At 51.4% G+C, this 18,723-nt stretch overlaps 2 protein-coding genes across 3 annotated transcripts; one reads left to right on the forward strand and one right to left on the reverse strand.

Moving 5' to 3' along the window:
* Positions 1–66: 66 nt before the first annotated feature.
* On the reverse strand, positions 67–3,731 carry SEPTIN1 (septin 1). The gene is made up of 11 exons (XM_059038644.2): positions 3,688–3,731; positions 3,426–3,516; positions 3,247–3,333; positions 2,874–2,997; positions 2,441–2,575; positions 2,224–2,341; positions 1,472–1,573; positions 1,252–1,351; positions 904–1,069; positions 583–673; positions 67–478 (listed from the first exon to the last, which is right to left on the reverse strand). The coding sequence occupies exons 1-11, from the start codon at positions 3,688–3,690 to the stop codon at positions 392–394; spliced, it is 1,104 nt and encodes a 367-aa protein (XP_058894627.2). The 5' UTR covers positions 3,691–3,731; the 3' UTR covers positions 67–391.
* ZNF48 (zinc finger protein 48) lies at positions 346–15,959 on the forward strand. Of its 2 annotated transcripts, none has more exons than XM_067012461.1 (3): positions 346–366; positions 12,121–12,214; positions 13,361–15,959. In XM_067012461.1, exons 2-3 carry the CDS (start codon positions 12,136–12,138, stop codon positions 15,160–15,162), a joined length of 1,881 nt encoding a protein of 626 aa, XP_066868562.1. In that variant the 5' UTR covers positions 346–366; positions 12,121–12,135; the 3' UTR covers positions 15,163–15,959. The 2 variants fall into 2 exon arrangements, with proteins under 2 accessions (XP_066868562.1, XP_058892189.1); XM_059036206.2 differs by lacking the exon at positions 346–366 and adding an exon at positions 11,803–11,959.
* The last annotated feature ends 2,764 nt before the right edge of the window (positions 15,960–18,723 follow it).

Here is an 18,723-nt window from a genome sequence, read left to right on the forward strand (position 1 = left end):
GGTGGAACGGTTCCACCCGCTACGCCCGCCGCTTATTCCCGCTGGGAAAGAGAAGACTTGCGTGGCCTCAGGGAAATTCAGTTTTTATTGAAGTCGCAGTTTGGATGAAGTGGGGCGGAGGTGGGAGAGTTAGGGGATGGGATGGGAGCTCTGGCTCGCTAGGTGGGCCGAGGCGGATTGGGGAGGAGCCAAGGCGGGGTCTGGGGCGGAGCCAAAGGCGGGGCTACACACTCCGGGATCGGGAAAACCTGCTAGCCCGCTAACCCCTTGCAAGGGCGGGCCTTACAGGCTGGGGCTCCGGGATTAAGCGCTGGGCAGCCTGGGGCTCGAGGATTGGACAAGAGACGAACTGAAGGCGGAGGCGAGGTAAAGTAGGGTCCGGGCGGGGGTCTCAGAGAGCGTCCGACTGCTCGCCCTGAGCCTGGCTCTGCTGCATCTGGGCCTGCATCTTCTCCAGCATCTCTTGCATGCGGCGCAGCTGTGCGGGGCAAGATTGCAGGCGGTGGGACTGGGCAAGGCCAGAAAGGGACTTCGAAGAGGATTTGGGGCCTTGATCTGGGGGAAAGAGAGGTGCTTGCTCACCTCTTCGTCTTTCTCGCGGATCAGCTTCTCCGTGTCGGCCAGAGGCAGCATGGGCAGCGGGATGTCTGTGGCGCTCTGGCGGGAGAGCTTGCTGGGGGTGGGGGAAAGGGACAGGAATCAAAGTCGAGAACCGTGGTTGTGAGTCACTGCCGCGAGGCCGGGCCTGGGGTTTGGCTGGACCATGTCCTTCAGGTTAGGGCCATACGCAAAGTGGGTGGGGAAAGAAAGGCTACGGGAGAGAGGTCTAGAAGGTGAAGGCCGGGGTCATGGATGGTGAGTGCGGAGCCTTGGAAGCACCTAGGAGTCGGCTCTGGCTCTCACCTACGGCTGGCTCGATCACGCGCCCCAGGCCGGGCCAGGCTCTGTAGGCAGCGCGCCCGGTAGCCCTCGTAGAGCAGATCATGCGTCACCTCCTTCAGGTCCTGCAGGTGTGTCTGCACTAGCATCCGTCGCAGGTTCAGGAAATCGCAGTGATGTGGGTTCTCCACTGGGGGGCGGACCGGCGAGAGTCGGGGAGCTTGGGTCGGGTCTGCTGCCCAAGGACCCCTCTTTTGACTTTTAGGACCTCCGGGACCAGAACTCTCCCCAACTTCACCTGTTGGGTGCGGTTGACTCGGAGGCGTACTGGGCTCCCTGCTGGCCTCAGAATGCGTTCCTGGCCTTACTCACCCTCCACGGTGCCCCAGGAGTAGCGGCGTCCCCTCACCGGTCGTGTCCCGCCGTCCCTCACTACTTCGCAGGAACCGACGACGGCGAAAGGGATACTTTCCTAGAGGGCAGGAGTCAGCGATCACCGTTGGCCCCCTTTGGGCAGAAACCTCTTTCTCAGCTCCCACCTCCACATCCGCCTCCCCTGGCTTCTCTGCCCCTTCCTCCTTCGCCTCGGCACCTTCATCTCCGCATCCTGCCTCTTGAAGTCTTCATCCTCATCAGAGTCACAATCGGGGAACTGGTAGATATTGATCTCCTCCTCCTGCAACTGTTCCCGGATCTTGGAGGAGACAGATGCAGAGACGGTGAGAAACACAGAGACTGTGAACCACAGACATTGCATGACCAGAGACAGTGAGATATAGATACAGACACGGGGTGGGAGAGACAGAGAGGAAGATGTGAAAGACAGAGATGGTGAAAGATGGACATACGGGATGACTGAAAACAAAATCTCAAACAACGAGAGACAGAGACATAGATGGTGAAAAACGGAGACAGTTACCCTAATGGGAAGACTGATGCCTGGGAAGTTTTGAAGATGAGCAGACACCAAAAGACCAGGAGAGAGAGGCATAAGCGGAAACAGTGGGAGAGGGCTCTGAAGACACAGGGGGGTGGGAAGGTGGGGGGGGGCAGCCAGCATCCTGGGGCCAGAAGGATAACATTGGTCATTATGTCTACACCCCTGGCCTCAGACAGGCCTTAGCCAAGCATCCAGCCCAGGGATTCTATTCCGAACCTCCAGAGACATGGCTTCCTTAGGCAGCTTATGACCCACCTTCCTCAGAAACTTTCTTCCACAGTCTAGCCTGACACATCATGCTCCAAAAGGGCTACCCCAAGATCAAAGAAGTCAAAGCTGAGTTCGATTTTGATCATGACTTTTGGCCTCATGTGAGGCCAAATGTCAGGGGCCACCGCACACACCTTCTGCTTGAGGGCCTGTGTTTCCTTAGGCATCAGGGCATCTGCTTTGCCAATGACTGGGATGATGTTGACCTTCTCATGCAGCGCCCGGAGGAAGGCCACATCTAGGGGCCGGAGCCTGCACCCAGGGATTGGTCAGGGCTCAGTTTCAGGGCACAGAGACACTCCCCCTCCGGCCCTCCCCAAATGTCCCAACTCCCCAGGGTGCCCCTCGGACCCCCGGCCAAAGGGTGAGATGAAGTAGAGGCAGCAGTGGACACGGGAATCCTGGATGTTCTTCCTGTTCAGGCCACTCTCATCCCGAAGATACTGCTCAAATTGCTCCTCAATGAAGCGCACCACGGGCAGCCAGCTGGGGTGTGGGGAGAGAGCGGAAAGTCAGAGAACAGGGACCACAGCACAGGGAAGGGGACAAGGATAGCCAGGACTGTGGGTGTGGGAAGTAGTTTCTTTGGCTCCAACCAAAGACATAAGAGGAAACTGGCAGGTGAGATGTCGGGAAGCACGGGGCACTTTGGGCCACAAGGCCACCAGAAACAGGCCCCACCTTTGGCGGGAGGGGTGGGTAGGGCAGGGCAGACCAGCCCAGAATCTGACCCCCCAGTCTCCACATTGGGAAACTGATTCCCAGGTCCTCCCCCATTCCTCACCAGTCTGAACAGTCCACCGAGTCCCCAAAGCCAGGTGTATCCACCAGGGTCAGCTTCACCTTAATACCCCCCTCCTCGATCTCCACGCCGCGGCGCTCGATGGTCAGTGTTTGCGTCAAGCGAGCTATGAGGATGGGGAGAGGTCAGGGAGCTGGGTGGGGGCCTGAGGCAGGATTAATTTCCTTTCGCAGACTCACAGTTGCCTCCACCCATTTTTCAGGGGAGGAGAGTGAGTCTTGGAGAAAAGCAGTGAGCTGCCTGAGTCCCGCAGAACGTCATGGGAAGCCCAGATGGAAAGGAAGAGAGTGCAGTCTAGGAACATGGGAGGTGGGGTCAGAGTGCCTGGAGAGCACGGTGGGGAGGGGGGTCTTACCCCTGGCCTCTGGGACTTGCCGATCCTCATAGAGGTTGGTGAGAAATAGGCTGTTGATGAGGGTAGATTTTCCCAGGCCTGACTCCCCTGTGGACAAGACAGGCCCAAGTGGTCAGGTGAGGGGACAGCCAAGGTCTCTTGAGGATCCCTTGCCAGGCCCCTCTCCAAAACCCCCAGACCTGCCACCATGAGTGTGAAGTCAAACCCCTTCTTGACGGACTTGCGATGCAGCTGGTTGGGGAGGGCGGCGAAACCCACATACTCCTTGTCCTGTTGGCAGGGGGTGGACAATATGAGGCTGCTGGGGGCAGCAGGCAGGGCCCCCAGGATAACCTGATCTCAGAGGCGAGGAGAAGTCAGCCTATTGTGGGTTGACCTGGCTAACCTGGGGGTTGGGGACTGGGGGCAGAGATGCCTGGATTCCTGGGCATAGAGACTCACCATGGCCCCGATAGCTGTCGCTGCACCTGCTGTCTCTCCCCACTTCCTCTGGTGGGGCAGGAAGTTGAGTGTGACAAACAAGGGGGCGGGCAATGTAGGAAGCTGAGATGCTCAAACCGGCCCAGAGAGGTGGGAAAAGCCGAGACCAAGAAGAGCTGTGGTCCTCAATTCCTGGATACCTTTGCCCATAACCCCAATAGGAAGCTTCAACCCCTCTGTTCTCTGTACACCTTTATTCCAATCCCCATTGTAACCCCATCACCCTGGGAGGTGGGGTGTAAGCAGAGAGGAAGGAAGTGGGCTGGTCTCTCTAGCAAGTGAGATGAAGGCTTTGACAGAGGTGGTTAAAAAAAAAAAGTTCCAAGGGTCTGAGTGGACCAAAAGCCATAACAAAGATTGAGGGTGGGAGGGGCAATCAATTTTCCTCACCAGCTCATGCACTGGATTCTTAAAAGGACTTCAGGTCTTTGGACACCACTTCCAGAGAGACTGTCCTTCAGAATCCTGGCCAAGGCACTCCCTTGCTTGAATCCCTTCATGGGCTTCCCAGTGATCTCAGAATCAATTCTGAGTCCTGACTTGGCAGTCAAAGCCTCCCCCATCTGACCTCATCACCCCATCTTTCACTCACCCTTAATGAGTGCCCATATCCTAGGCTCTGTGTATATTGAACTTTACCTTCTTCTGCACCAGGTGAACTCCTCTTTATCCTTCTAGGGTCTGATTCAAAGGGCTCTTCTTCCTCCTCTATGAAACCTTCCCCACCCACCCCAGGCAGAGTCATTTTCCATCCTCTGGACTCCCCAGCACCTTTCACAGCCCCCTTCAATGCCCACCTTTGCTTATCTGGCTGTCTCTTCTACTCCCGGCTGAGTTTTCTGAGGACAGGGACCATGTCTTCTAATTTTTATATCCCTGGTGTCTTGCACAGGGCCTGGCACAAAGAAGGTGCCAATAAATAATATACTAGATAAATGAATGCATGAAAGAGTGAGCGATTGAAGTTAGTCCAGGACAAAGGCTGGCAGGCTGCAGAACTTGTAAAAGGAGCTTGGCTTTGGAGTCAGAAAGAACTTCCCAAACCTCAGCTCTCCCACTTACTGTGTGACCTTGGGCAAGTCATTTGCCCTCTCTGAACTCCATTTTTTTCATAGTAAGATGAAATACACACATTTATATTTTGTCATCAGGACTCAGAGTGGTTTTGGATGATATGGGCTTTGGAGTTAAATCAGTTATGTATACAATATACTATATATAAATATATATATATACATATATGTATATAAATATATATATATATACACACACACACATACCCTAGCTTTAGTATTTATGAACTGAGTGACCTCTCTGAAACTTTAAAGCGAGTCCCCTTAGTATGACCTATAAGGCCTTGCTCAATCTGGATCCTGCCTATTGCTCCAACCCCATTTTCTTTCTCTATTCTTCATAGTTCTATTTATTATTTCCCATTTAGCCCCTATTATGGACTGAATTGTGTCCCTCTACCCCCCACTTCATGTGTTGGAGCCCCAACCCCCAATGTGACTATATTTGGAGCTAAGACCTTTAAGGAGGAAATTAAGGTTAAATGAGGTCAGAAGGGTGGGTCCCTGATTCTATAGGTCTGGTGTCCTTATAAGAAGGGACACCAGGGCTTCCCTGGTGGTGCAGTGGTTGAGAATCTGTCTGCTAATGCGGGGAACAAGGGTTCGAGCCCTGGTCTGGGAAGATCCCACATGCCGCGGAGCAACTAGGCCCGTGAGCCACAACTACTGAGACTGCACGTCTGGAGCCTGTGCTCTGCAACAAGAGAGGCCTCGATAGTGAGAGGCCCACGCACCGCGATGAAGAGTGGCCCCCGCTTGCCACAACTAGAGAAAGCCCTCACACAGAAACAAAGACCCAACACAGCCAAAAATAAATAAATTAAGAAACTCCTACCCCCAACATCTTCAAAAAAAAAAAAAAGGGACACCAGCAATCTCTCTCTGGGCATGCACAAAGGAAAGGCCATGTGAGGACACAGTGAGAAGGTGTCTGTCTGCAACCCAAGAAAAGAGGCCACACCAGAAACCAACCCTGCTGGCATTTTGATCTTGGACTTCCAGGCTCCAGAACTATGAGAAAATAAACATCTCTTGATTAAGACTCCTAGTCTGGGTTTCCCTGGTGACGCAGTGGTTGAGAGTCCGCCTGCCGATGCAGGGGACACGGGTTCGTGCCCCGGTCCGGAAAGATCCCACATGCCGCGGAGCGGCTAGGCCTGTGAGCCATGGCCACGGAGCCTGAGCGTCCGGAGCCTGCGCTCCGCAACGGGAGAGGCCACAACGGTGAGAGGCCCTCGTACCACAAAAAAAAAAAAAAAAAAAAAAAAAAAAAAAAAAGACTCCTAGTCTGTGGTGCTCTGTTATACCACCTCATAGCTCACTCATTTCCTCTCTTCAGCCTAAGGCAACCACTCTAATGTGCTTAATGTGTAATTTTTTAGTCTGTACACATTTTGAAAGATGTGCAGTGCATAGTACATGTTTACACAAATAGCTAATATATGTATATTATATATATATAATACGTATTTCTGTTTGTTAATTTTTTTCAGTCAGCGCTATCTTTTAAGTTCCATCCATGCTACCACCTTTACCTTACTTCAGCCTCATTTCTAGTACTGCTCCCTTCATGTAACCTTGGAAAAATCACCTATCTGGGCCTTACTTTCCTCATCTACCATATGGGATTGGATGCTCCCACCACACTGAATTCACAGAAGTTGTTCAAGTTTCATGATTATAAAGACATATAGTAATTAAGAGCCATGTGACCTTGGGCATCTTTAACCTTTCAGTGACTTCGTTTCTGTATCTGTTAAATAATGTCATTAATAATTTCACTTCATAGGGGTATGATGAGGATTATATATCTAACACATATAAAGTTCTTAGCAGTGCCTAGCATAAAAGATGAGGTCACACATAATGCTAGTTATTGCTATTACATGAGCTGAGGGGTGCAACAGTGCCACTAGCTCCAATCTAGCGACTGCTCTTCTGGATTAGTTGCTGAGAATCCAGACAGAGTGAAATCACCCAGGGTTGCCGCCCTCTGGGGAGACAGAGACAGCCACAAGCAAGTGTGACACACAGCACTGGTGCTAAAAATGTAGTGTAATAAGGAGATAAACAGAGCACTTTGAGAAGCCAAGAAAAGGGATAATTATACCCTTCCCCCTGCACCACAACCCTTCCCCCTGCATTTCTCACCAGGCTAAGCAGCCCTACCATCCTAGTTAAAACTCTGAACTCCTCCCTCCTTTGCTCTCCACAAGTATATCCAATTGGTTTCCAAGTCCTTTCTATCCATGAGAAAAATTGGCCCCTCCTCTCTACACCCCTCACTGTCTTGCCCCTGCCCTGGGTTTAGACTCTAATCAGCTCTTCCCTGAATTATTCAATAATATTTAAGAAAATAACATGTACACACCTGTCAGAATGGCTATCATCAAAAAGACCACAAATAACAAATGTTGGCAAGATATGGAGAAAAGGGAACCCTTGTACACTGTTGGTGGGAATGTAAATTGGTGTAGCCAATGTGGAAAACAGTATGGAGGTTCTGCAAACAACTAAAAATAGAACTACCATATGATCCAGCAATAGCACTCCTGGTATATATACGAAGAAAACGAAAACACTAATTCAAAAAGATACGTGCACCCCAATGTTCATAGCAGCAGTGTTTACAATAGCCAAGATATGGAAGCAACCTAAGTGTCCATCAACAGATGACTGGATAAAGAAGATGTGGTATTATATATACATATATAAAATATATATACATATACATACACAAACACACACACACACGCAATGGAATACTACCTACTCAGCCATAAAAATGAATGAAATTTTGCCATTTGTAACAATATGGATGAACTTGGAGGGTATTATGTTTAGTGAAATAAGTCAGACAAAGACAAATACTGTATATTATCGCTTATATATGGAATATAAAAAATTAAAAAAAACTATCGAATACAGCAAAACGGACTCACACATCTAGAGAATAAACTAGTGGGGAGAGGGAAAGCAGAAGGGCAAGATAGGGCTGAGAGATTAAGAGGTACAAACTAAAATAAGCTAAAAGGATATATTGTACAGCACAGGATATACAGCCAATTTATTATTTACTTTATTTATTTTTTTGCAGTACGCGGGCCTCTCCCGTTGCAGAGCACAGGCTCCAGACGCTCAGGCTCCACGGCCATGGCTCACAGGCCTAGCCGCTCCACGGCATGTGGGATCTTCCCAGACTGGGGCACGAACCCGTGTCCCCTGCATCGGCCAGCGGACTCTCAACCACGGCGCCACCACGGAAGTCCAATACAGCCAATTTATAATAACTATAAATGCAGTATAATCTTTAAAAATTGTGAATTACTGGGACTTCCCTGGTGGTCCAGTGGTAAAGAATCCGCCTTCCAATGCAGGGGACATGGGTTTGATCCCTGTTCGGGGAGCTAAGATCCCACATGCCTTGGGGGAACTAAGCCCACGCGCCACAACTATTGAGCCCTCGTGCCTCAACAAGAGAGCCCGCATGCTGCAAACTACAGAGCCCACGTGCTCTGGATCCTGCGCACCATAACTAGAGAGAGAAAATCCGCACGCCACAACAAGAGAGAAGCCTAAGCGCCACAAAGAAGAGACCGCACGCCGCAATGAAAAATCCCACATGTCTCAAAGAAGCTCCCGTGTACTGCAATTAAGACCCGATGCAGCCAAAAAGATAAGGAAAATTAAATATTTACAAAAAATATTGTGAATCACTATGTTGTACACCTGAAACTTACATAATATTGTAAATCAACTATACCTCAATTTTAAAAAAAGAAAAAATGGCATTTATATTCATTTATTTACTGTATAACCAATACATATTCTCGTGGAAAAATTAGCAAATGCAAATGGTTAGAAAAATTTACATCTAATATCATTCCATGGTATATCCTCATTTTGATTTTCATCCTTCTAGATTTTCTCATATGCCTATACGTATGAATAAATATATATTCACAAAACTAGGATCATAACATAACTTTGGAGACCTGTTTTTGTCACTTTATATGTTATGTCTATGATCATAAATACACATCTACATTATCATTTTTCTAGATGCTTAGTATTCAGGCTGATTCCCATTCTTCTCTGTGATAAACAACGCTGAGCTGGGATGACTGTGTTTGTGGTGCTATCGTTGTGCACTTGTCCAACCATTTCCTTGGGCCTCATTTCTATAAGGGGAATTACTGAGTCAAAGGAAGTCACATATTTAAGGCATTTGTGCATACTAATAAATGCCCTCAGAAAAGGCTCTTGGCTTGGTTAAGTGCAGAGATGATATGAATTAGCATTTGACACAATATTCCATTTACATGCTTATTAACTCCAACAAATTATGCCCAATCATTCCCGTGATAAGGTTTGGGGCCTGCTTGTAGAAAGGAAGATAGATCCCACCTTGAGTTTCCTATGGGGCAGTGAATGGCAGACAGCAGTCTTCCCATTTAATAATCACCTGGATTAGTTCTTTTTCATCTCTCCATCATATCTTCATAGCTACCTATGGCCCTACCAGACATCCCTGGAAGGGTTTCTATGTCTTTAGACCTGAGTTCAGGTTCATACCCAATAACTCCAGGCTTTGTCTTCTCAGTCAGAGCTAGCTCTCCAAGTGAGTATGGCATGCGGGCTGGCCAGCCTTTGGGGGTTTCCTCCAAGAGGGGCTGGCTCTTTGCCATTTTGGTACCCTCTTACCTGTTTCCCAGCACATGTGCCTAGCACATATTGGACCCCCGGGAAATGTTTGTGGAACAGATGATTAACTTACCATCTCATCTGCAGCTTCCACTACTTTCCTATTATGTACACTTTTGAAACAGAACTATTATCTATCTTCCTCTTTGAGGATAGATCTTAATCACCTTTAGATCCCAAGCTTCTAGCACATAGTAGTAGGTTTTCAATTAGTATGTGGGCCATTGTTCATTTCATTCCCTCTGCCTGGAGTTCTTCATTTTAGGCCCACTTCAGCCAGGCTCTGGCCTTGGCTGAAATCTTACCTGTCCTGAAAGGACCAGCTCAAAAATGCCTTCTTCCGGGCTTCCCTGGTGGCGCAGTGGTTGAGAGTCCGCCTGCCGATGCAGGGGGACACGGGTTCGTGCCCTGGTCCGGGAGGATCCCACATGCCGCGGAGCGGCTGGGCCCGTGAGCCGTGGCCGCTGGGCCTGCGCATCCAGAGCACAGGGAGAGGCCACAGCGGTGAGAGGCCCGCATACCACAAAAAAAAAAAGCCTTCTTCCTTGGTTACTTCAGCCCAAAGAGTAATAACTGATATTTTTTTACTAAGTACTTTACACCTCAACCATTCAAATTAAGTATTATCCCCATTTTACAGTTCAGGAAACAGAAGTAACTTCCCCACCTAAGGTTAAATGGGAGAAAATGACAAGGTCAGGAATCAAACTCTGCATGAATGAACTTAGACAGTGTCTATAGCCACTAAACTCTACCGGTCTCTCTCTCTCTGTACTACATTCCTATCACATCTTTGTTTATTAGGTCGGTATACAATCTGTCACATCATCTGTACGTCTCCATGTTCTACTGAACAGAGAGAGCTCCCTGAGGGATTTCTTTGTATCTCCAGGGTCTAGACTTATGGTTGATGATCCATAAGTATGTGTTGATTGATTTGTGCTCCATGTTTATCCGTGTCTAACATTCATGCATACCAGGTACACAAAACCACACAGATTCTTCCCCACAAATAAGTACTCTTCCTACTATCTTGAATCGGTGGACGTAACCCTCACGCCTTAAGAGTTCTTACTTATCATGATTTGTGTGCTTGCCCCTTTAAACTGGTAGCACCCCAAGGACAACTCACAAGTGTTTCATCTCTTTATCAAACTCGTGACATAGCACTGAGGTGCTAATAAATGTTAATTAATATACAAACCTTGGTAACCCCTCTCCATCATCAGATGGGCTGCAGACAGTTACAGGCACCCCACCCCCTCCCCAAAGGCAACCTTGCCCAGAGTACAGATACTGGGGATCACACCCCTGGGACCATTGGAACACAGCCCCAGCCAGGGCCCCACCAAGCTGGGAAACAGGGTTTAATGTTTTAGCCTCTCCCTGGGCTCCCTTGGTAGGGCTGCAGACCTGTCCCTAGTCTCCCCATGGCCTCTTTCTTTGTGTCCCTGTCTCTCTTTGTCTCTGCCTGTTTCACTCTTCGTTCCTCTGCCTATTTCTCTCCAGGTTCCCTGCCTTTTCTTGTAGTTCTACCGACTCTGCTTCAACGACTTTATGTCTCTCTTATCTGTTTCTACATGTGTTTATTTCTGGCGGCCAATCTTTTGCTCTTGTGTTTTTGACCAGCTGCAGTCTCTGTCTCTCTGCCTTTGCATCCTCTGTGATTCAGGGTTCTTAGGTTACGACTCCGGATCCAGGTCTGTGTCCATCGGCTTGCCTCTCCTCAGCATTTATCTGGCGTCTGCCACTAGCTCCCGCTACTGCCAAGGTCTCCCCCAGCCCAGCCCAGCCCAGCCCCCACGCGCGGCCCTCTGCCTAGCCGACCGGTCCCGCTTTGTTTCCCGTGTCTCGGCGCCCCGCCCCCGGCCCCATCTGGGGTCTCCGCCGCCCTTTGTCTGCCTTGGTCTTTCCCCCACTCCTTTCCCTGGGTCTGCCTTTGGATCTCTCTTTGTCTCTCCGGGCCGGGGTGGCTGGCGCTGTCGGCCAGCTCCGGAGTTCGGCGCGGGTGGCCCGACACAGCGACAATTAGGAAGTCTTCGGCCCACCACATCCAGCTCCAGACCAGGAGGCACACGGTTAATACCACCGAGTTCGGGCAACTGTCCTCGGTTCAGAGTAGCCCCCTCCGCGGCACGCGGCTACCCGCCGGCCACAGAGCTCTGGAGGACGCGGGCGGCCCCTACAAGCGTGCAGCTCCTCCAAGGTCCTAGAGCGGCCGGGTGCCGCCCGGCGCTTCCGCTTCCCGTCCCCGCCCCCGGCGGCAGCCCCAGGGGAACGCCTGGGACGGAGCACACCCTCTCCGTTTGGCGCCGAGCCCGCATCCCCGAGCAGTTGGCGGCGCGGGCACCGGAGCCCCGCCGAGGAGCTCCGGAGGGCGCCGGGGTGGCGGAGGCGGCTGCTGCAGCGGCGGCGGCGGGAGAAGGGGAGCGGCTGCGCGCCGGAAGGAGCAGCAGGTGCAGGGGCGGCTGGCGGCGCGGGCGGGGATCACCGGGAGCCGCGCCCCGCACCTCGGACCCGAACGCTGCCCGGTGCCGGTGCCGGCCAGCAGAGGGCAGGGCGCCGCCGTCCGCACATGGCTGTGTGACCGTGAAATTGTGTCTGTTCCCCTGCTTAGGGCGACGTGCCGGCGATGGAGCGCTCGGTGGGGCCCTGGGGCGCGGATCTCCGTGGCTCAGAGGACAGGGAGCAGCTGAGAGGCACCCGCACAGGTGAGGGCCAAAGCGGTGCACCGCCGTGGGCAGGTAATGGCCGGGTGAGGACCCCGGTGCTGGGCTCTGCCTGGCCCAGACCCAGAAAAATCGGGCACGAACTGTGCTTCCGGGGGTGGGGTGGGGTGGGGGGTGCGGGCGGGGAGGAGGGGAGCAAAAGCCAAGGCACGGAGCCAGTGTATTTGAGCACCTACTATGCGCCACGCCTTAAGGGGTATCATTTCAAGGACTCCCTCCCCGTCCCCGACAGTGATCAGCAGGCTTGCTGCCTCTGCCCTACTTCAGGCCTCATTCGGTCTCATCCCGGCAATTGCAGCAGCCTCCCCTCAGCCCTTTTCTCTCCAGTGATGCACTGTGCAGCCACATTGATCTAAGTCCAGATCTAATCCTGTCTCCCTTCACGAAAACCTTCCCTAGCTCCCTTCTGCAACTAATTAAAAGCCTTAGCCTAGTGTTCAATCCAGATCTTACATGCTTAATCTAGTCTCAGCATCCCTTTCCATGGTTTACTCTTTTCTTTGCTGTGGAAAGCCCAGCCCTGTCTCTTTATTTCCTCTCTCTCATGACAGCACAGTTATTCTGAGCCTGCAATTATAATTTTTTATGCCTTATCTCCTATCCATCCTGAGGGACAGGTGTGTGTCTGGGTCCTCTCAGGTACACACAAGATGATTGAAGTAATAAGTTACACACTGGGCTAATATAAAAAAGATATAATGTAATTAGGAAATACCAGGCTTTCCAAATAGAGGCAATATAATGTAGGGCTTAACACAGGCTTGAGAATCAGACAGTCCTGAGTTAGAAACCTGGTTTTGCTACTTTATAACTCACTTTGAGCAAGTGATTTAAATTCTTGGAGTCTCCATGTTGGCAAAAAGGGGGTAGTTAACAGTATTACCTCATAGGATTGTTTGCAAAGATTCAGTAATGCTTGGTTAAGTTATTGGCACATATGAAGGGCATGGTAAAAGGAAGTTACTGAGAGGCACAGACAATGATAAGTGCTTCAGAAATTCAGAGGAGAGAGAGCAAGAGAGATCCTTGCAACCACAGATGGTCAAGGATGCCTTTCTGGGGAGGTTGCTGTCAAAGATAGGGGCTGAGCCAAAGGGCAGGGTCTACAACTCCTTTTTCTTTCCCCAGGTCTAGGGAGTGAGAACGTGGAGATTTCTCAGCCAGATGAGTTTGAACATGCCCCACAGGAGGATGACTTGGGGTTCAAGGAAGAGGAAGATTTGGCCCCAGGTCATGAAGTAGGAAATGCCTCTCTCAAACCTGAAGGCATTCAGACCTGGGATGACTTGTGGGTCCAGAGAGTGGGACCTGGGAAACCACAGACCCGGGACAGAGGCCCTCGGCTCCTGGGAGAACCACGCTGGGGCCAGGCTAGTGATCGGGCTGCCGTGTGCGGCGAGTGTGGCAAGAGCTTTCGGCAGATGTCAGATCTGGTGAAACACCAGCGAACCCACACAGGGGAGAAGCCCTACAAGTGTGGGGTCTGTGGGAAGGGCTTTGGGGATAGCTCTGCCCGCATCAAACACCAGCGAACTCATAGTGGTGAAAAGCCCTACAGAGCCCGGCCACCAGCCCAGGGCCCCCCAAAGATTCCTCGGACCAGGATCCCTGCTGGTGAGCGCCCCACCATCTGCGGTGAGTGCGGCAAGAGCTTCCGGCAGAGCTCTGACCTGGTGAAACACCAGCGGACACACACGGGCGAGAAGCCCTACAAGTGCGGGGTCTGTGGCAAGGGCTTTGGCGACAGCTCTGCCCGCATAAAGCACCAGCGGACACACCGGGGGGAGCAGCCCCCCCGGCCCGTGGTGCCCCGACGGCTGCCATCTCGAGCAGCCACGGCAGCCGCACAGGGACCTAAGGCCCAGGACAAGCCATACATCTGCACTGACTGTGGCAAAAGATTTGTGCTCAGCTGCAGCCTCCTGAGCCACCAGCGCAGTCACCTGGGGCCCAAGCCTTTTGGCTGTGATGTGTGTGGAAAGGAGTTTGCCCGGGGCTCAGATCTGGTGAAGCACCTGCGGGTGCACACAGGAGAGAAGCCTTACCTCTGCCCCGAGTGTGGCAAGGGCTTCGCTGACAGCTCCGCCCGGGTCAAGCACCTCCGCACCCACAGTGGCAAGAGGCCTCATGCCTGTCCGGAGTGTGCCCGCACCTTCAGCCTCAGCTCCACCCTTTTCCGCCACCGCCTCACTCACGCGGAGCCCCAGGACTTCAGCTTCCCAGGCTACCCCCTCGCCCCCCTGATCCCCAGCCCACCCCCCAACTCAAGCCCACCCCCACCTCCCCTCGGCACCAGCCCCCCGCTGACGCCTCGAAGCCCTTCGCACTCGGGTGATGGCCATTTCGGCCTGCCTGGCTTGGAGCCGGAGCCTGGGGGCCCACAGGCTGGGGAGCCGCCTCCACCACTGGCGGGTGACAAGCCCCACAAGTGCCCTGAGTGTGGCAAGGGTTTCCGCCGAAGCTCGGACCTGGTGAAACACCATCGTGTACACACGGGGGAAAAACCCTACCTCTGCCCTGAATGCGGCAAGGGTTTTGCCGACAGCTCAGCCCGAGTCAAGCACCTCCGCACCCACCGTGGTGAACGGGCTCGGCCACCGCCACCATCCACTCTCCTGAGGCCACACAACCCCCCTGGCCCAGCATCCACGGCCCCTCGATCCCGAGTCCGGGCTCATCCCTCTGGGCCCAGCCAGACCCACGTGTGTGGCTTCTGTGGGAAGGAGTTTCCCCGGAGCTCAGATCTAGTCAAACATAGGCGCACACACACCGGGGAGAAGCCATACAAGTGTGCAGAGTGTGGCAAGGGTTTTGGTGACAGTTCTGCCCGCATCAAGCACCAGCGTGGGCACCTGGTCTTGAGGCCCTTTGGGACAGGGGATGGTCAGGCAAGGCCCCTCAAAGAGGAGCCACCAACAGGACTGGAATGATGGGGTCCAGGGAGGGTGGAGGCCCAGGAGACCAAAGGGGGAGGTATCTGCCGCTTAAGCAGAGAAGAAAGGGCCTGGGAGGCGGTGGGAGGGAGAAGGAGGGGAAGAAACAAATGGGAGAAAGGAGTGGATAGATAGCAATAGAGATTTGGAGACAATGACCTTGAAGCTCAGGAAACTCCTGGCTGGGCTCAGTTAGGACCTTGCCAGTGTGGTTTATACCCCCAGCTTCTAGAACACTGCCTAGTATACAGTAGGCAATAAATATGTGTTGATGAATAAACTGACCTTAGCCTGAGGGCCCTTAAAGAACTCTAAATTCCTGCTGCCTCTTAACCTGTAGATTGACCCCTCCCAACCTTGCCCCTGGGAGACCAGCACCCTGAACCAGGGTTTGTTAGACCTATGAGCTGCAACAATGAGACTTCTGAGGTTTAGGGTGACAGTGAGGCAGGGCCATCTTGACCACCCTACTGATGGTGAGAGTATTGTGAGGCAGGCAGTACCCAGCCTCAGGCCGCTGGACGTGGTCCTAGCCAGGAAGAGGACACTTGGAGAGGCCAGACCTATCTGCCCTGGAGAAGCCCAAACTGCCCTGACACCTGCACACGGCAGAATAGGTCAGAGACAGCAGAAAGAGCAGTCATTGCCCTGGATGCCAAGCCCAGGTCCTGGTGGACAGCAGCAGAGATACACTGGGAGAAGGGCAGTATAGGGGTGAGGAGAAGCCAGGGAAGCACCAAGGCCTGACAGCCACATCTCCACGTGTCTTGCCAATAAACTGCTTCTTGTCTGAGGCTTGGACTCTTGTGTGCGTGTGTGCATGGTGAGGGGTGAAAAAGGTGCCGAAGGGTCACCATAGGCAAAACCCACAAGCCATGTTGTAAACTTGCTCTTTGAGCCCTGTCAAAGAAGTTGGGTTGTCATAGCTGCTTTTTAGCTCTGACAACGGGTTAAGAAAACGGCCACCAGGCCTGTCAGCTGATGCCTCAGACCTGAGTTCTGGCTGCCCACAGGAGCCACCTACGCCACAGGCTCGAGCGAGACCCTTAAAAGGAAAAACACTCGGTGGGAGCGTGGGGGGGGGGGCGGGTGTTCTGCGAGCGCTGTTGCTATGGCGACAGGTACCCGGAGAAAAGTGGCCGACAGGAATTGGTACCAGCTCAGAAGACCCCGACACTGATGTTCTGCCTTCTGGGAAACCCCACCTCCCTGCGACCCTTTTTTTATTTGTCGATAAACAGGTCATTTGGCTGCATAGCCCAAAGGCAGGGCAAAGGGCATGTCTCTATCCCCCAGAAAAGGCAACCGTATTTCCCAGCCACCCGTGCGTCATTAGGTGCAGGACTCCAACTCCTAGCTTTTTCCGAGGAGGGCGCCAATAGAGAGTAAGGGGAAAAAGGAACTGACCTGATTGGCCAGGGACAAAAAAGACTAGGGCGGTTCACCCATCTAAGAAATGAAGTACAAGTCTCTCTACAACTTCGCTGGCTTGGCGTCTCAGCTAATTTGCGTGCGGGAACGGTCCCCGGGTAGAAGCTCTCGCGACATCTTAACCATTGGCTGGGCTTCCTTAGAAACCAATGAAAGCTTGCTGCAGCGCGGCTCCTCCCAGTCCTCCCACCCCTGCCAAGTTGTTAAACGGATTCGAAATCCCAGAATTTTGAGTTCAGGCCTGGTGTTCTCAGCGGCTTCTGTCCTTAAGTGCACACAAGCACCCATAGACCTGAATGGAGGCCTTTGGGGCTTTGGGAAGATCCTCCCTGCTGGTTGCCGTGTCTCACCTCCGTACCAGGTCGGCCTCCAAGCTAGTCTGCAGTGAACTTTGTAAAATCTGACCACTGCACTCCCCTATTAAAAACCCTGCCGTATATGCGAATGTCCTCTCTATAAAACTTAACTCCTAGATGGCATTCAAGGCCTTCCACTTGTGTGGTTTCAGACCCGTGCCTCTTAAATATTCTGTTTTCGTAACTTGGAATGCCCCCCTTCCCAACGTGTTAACCTATCCAAACACCTCCAGTGTTACTTCCTCCCAGAAGCCTTCCCTAAACCTCCAGCCTGGGTTAGAACCCCCTTCATCTGATGTGTTAACCTCCCTTAACACATCGAGAGCTTCTTTAGGATAAAGAGACACTCAAGAGCATTACCTACTGTGTGCTGGGTACTGGGCATAGAAAGATGAATAAGACAAAGTTTCTGCCCTCAGTTTCTATGCAGAAGCTAGACATGGAACAAATATTTTCAAGCGTGGTAAAGACTATGCAGGAAGCAGGCATGCAGGAGAGACTCCCACATGATCCAATGCCTCTCCAAAGAAGTGGCAATTATGTTAAGACGTAAAGAATGATTTGGAACAAGCCAAGAAAGGAGGAGGTGGGAGATGAGATGGCGGATGGCGTGTTCTATGCACCAAGTCCTTGGGTGGATAGTCCTACCATGCACCCAGGTCCTACCAAGAACTCAAGTAAACTTCTAGTGAGGCTGAAGGCAAATAGTGAAATGCAGAATGGTGAAAAATAAGATAAAGACTTCCAAATTCAATTTTCTACCTCCCAGTCCTAAAAGGGGCCTGGCACACAGTAAGGTCACTCAATACTTTGGTGAACGATGTCCTTGGAACATGATGTGCTCTTCATGAGAGTTTACAGTCCCACAAATTGCTACCTCTTTGTCCATCTGGCAAACTCCCACTCATCTTTGAAGGTCCTTTATGTTTATCTCTTTGGTGAGGCCTGCACCCAATATCCACTCCCTTCCAGGGAGTTGCCAGAACACCTATTGTTTCCTTTTCATATGTATATGATATATATATATATATCATATACATATATTTTTTAAAATCACCTTCTTTACTAGACTGTGAGATTCTCAAGAACAAGAACTAGCTCTGATTCTAGATAGATACTTGTACATGTTCCTCCTTTTGCAAGCATCTGTTCCAAAGTCCTCCCACAGTAGGAGGACCTTCCAGTAGGGACTTTCGCTGCTCCCAGCTGAGTCTCCTCACTGATTCTCTGAATTAGGGGAAGCACACCTTGCCTTTTGCTAGAGTTCTTGCCATAACCTGGCCCTGCCTGCCTCTTCTCCAACTCCCACACTACATTTACATTAACTCACTTGGCTCCAGCCATACAAGCCTTCTTTCTTTTCCTCAAACATGCCAAGCTTAATCTCACCTTAAAGTCTATGTAGTTCTGTCTAGAACATTCTTCGTCTAGATTTTCAAATGGCTAACTTTTTCTCATCATTCAAGTTTCATCTCATATATTATATCCTAAGAGATGCCTTCCCTGCCCACATTAAAGAAGCTCCCAACCATAGCCACTCCCTGTTGCATCATTTGGCCCTATTTCCTTCTCACACCTATCCTTACCTGAAATTATCTTATTTAGTTGCTGACATTTTTTACACCTTGAGAAGTGCCATGGTAGCTAAGATTTTTGTCTCTTTTGTTCACTACTTCATCTCCAATATCTAGAATAGTGCCAGGTACATAGTAGGGTTCAATAAATATTTCATGAGAGAATTAACACAATCAAAGTGGCTTTCGGGATCCTG

Source organism: Kogia breviceps, chromosome 14 (assembly GCF_026419965.1).
Source record: "Kogia breviceps isolate mKogBre1 chromosome 14, mKogBre1 haplotype 1, whole genome shotgun sequence".
In the NCBI taxonomy this organism is placed as follows: Eukaryota; Metazoa; Chordata; class Mammalia; order Artiodactyla; family Physeteridae; genus Kogia; species Kogia breviceps.

What these genes read in the sequence shown, in the direction of transcription:
- ZNF48 (XM_067012461.1), top strand. Translation starts at nt 12,136, where the DNA reads ATGGAGCGCTCGGTGGGGCCCTGGGGCGCGGATCTCCGTGGCTCAGAG. An exon ending in GCTGAGAGGCACCCGCACAG is followed by an intron (nt 12,215 to 13,360) that starts GTGAGGGCCAAA and finishes TTCTTTCCCCAG; the next exon opens with GTCTAGGGAGTGAGAACGTG.
- SEPTIN1 (XM_059038644.2), bottom strand. An exon ending in GCAAGTCCCAGAGGCCAGGG is followed by an intron (nt 2,998 to 3,246) that starts GTAAGACCCCCC and finishes CCATCCTCATAG; the next exon opens with CTCGCTTGACGCAAACACTG. An exon ending in CTCCTGGGGCACCGTGGAGG is followed by an intron (nt 1,070 to 1,251) that starts GTGAGTAAGGCC and finishes TCCGCCCCCCAG; the next exon opens with TGGAGAACCCACATCACTGC.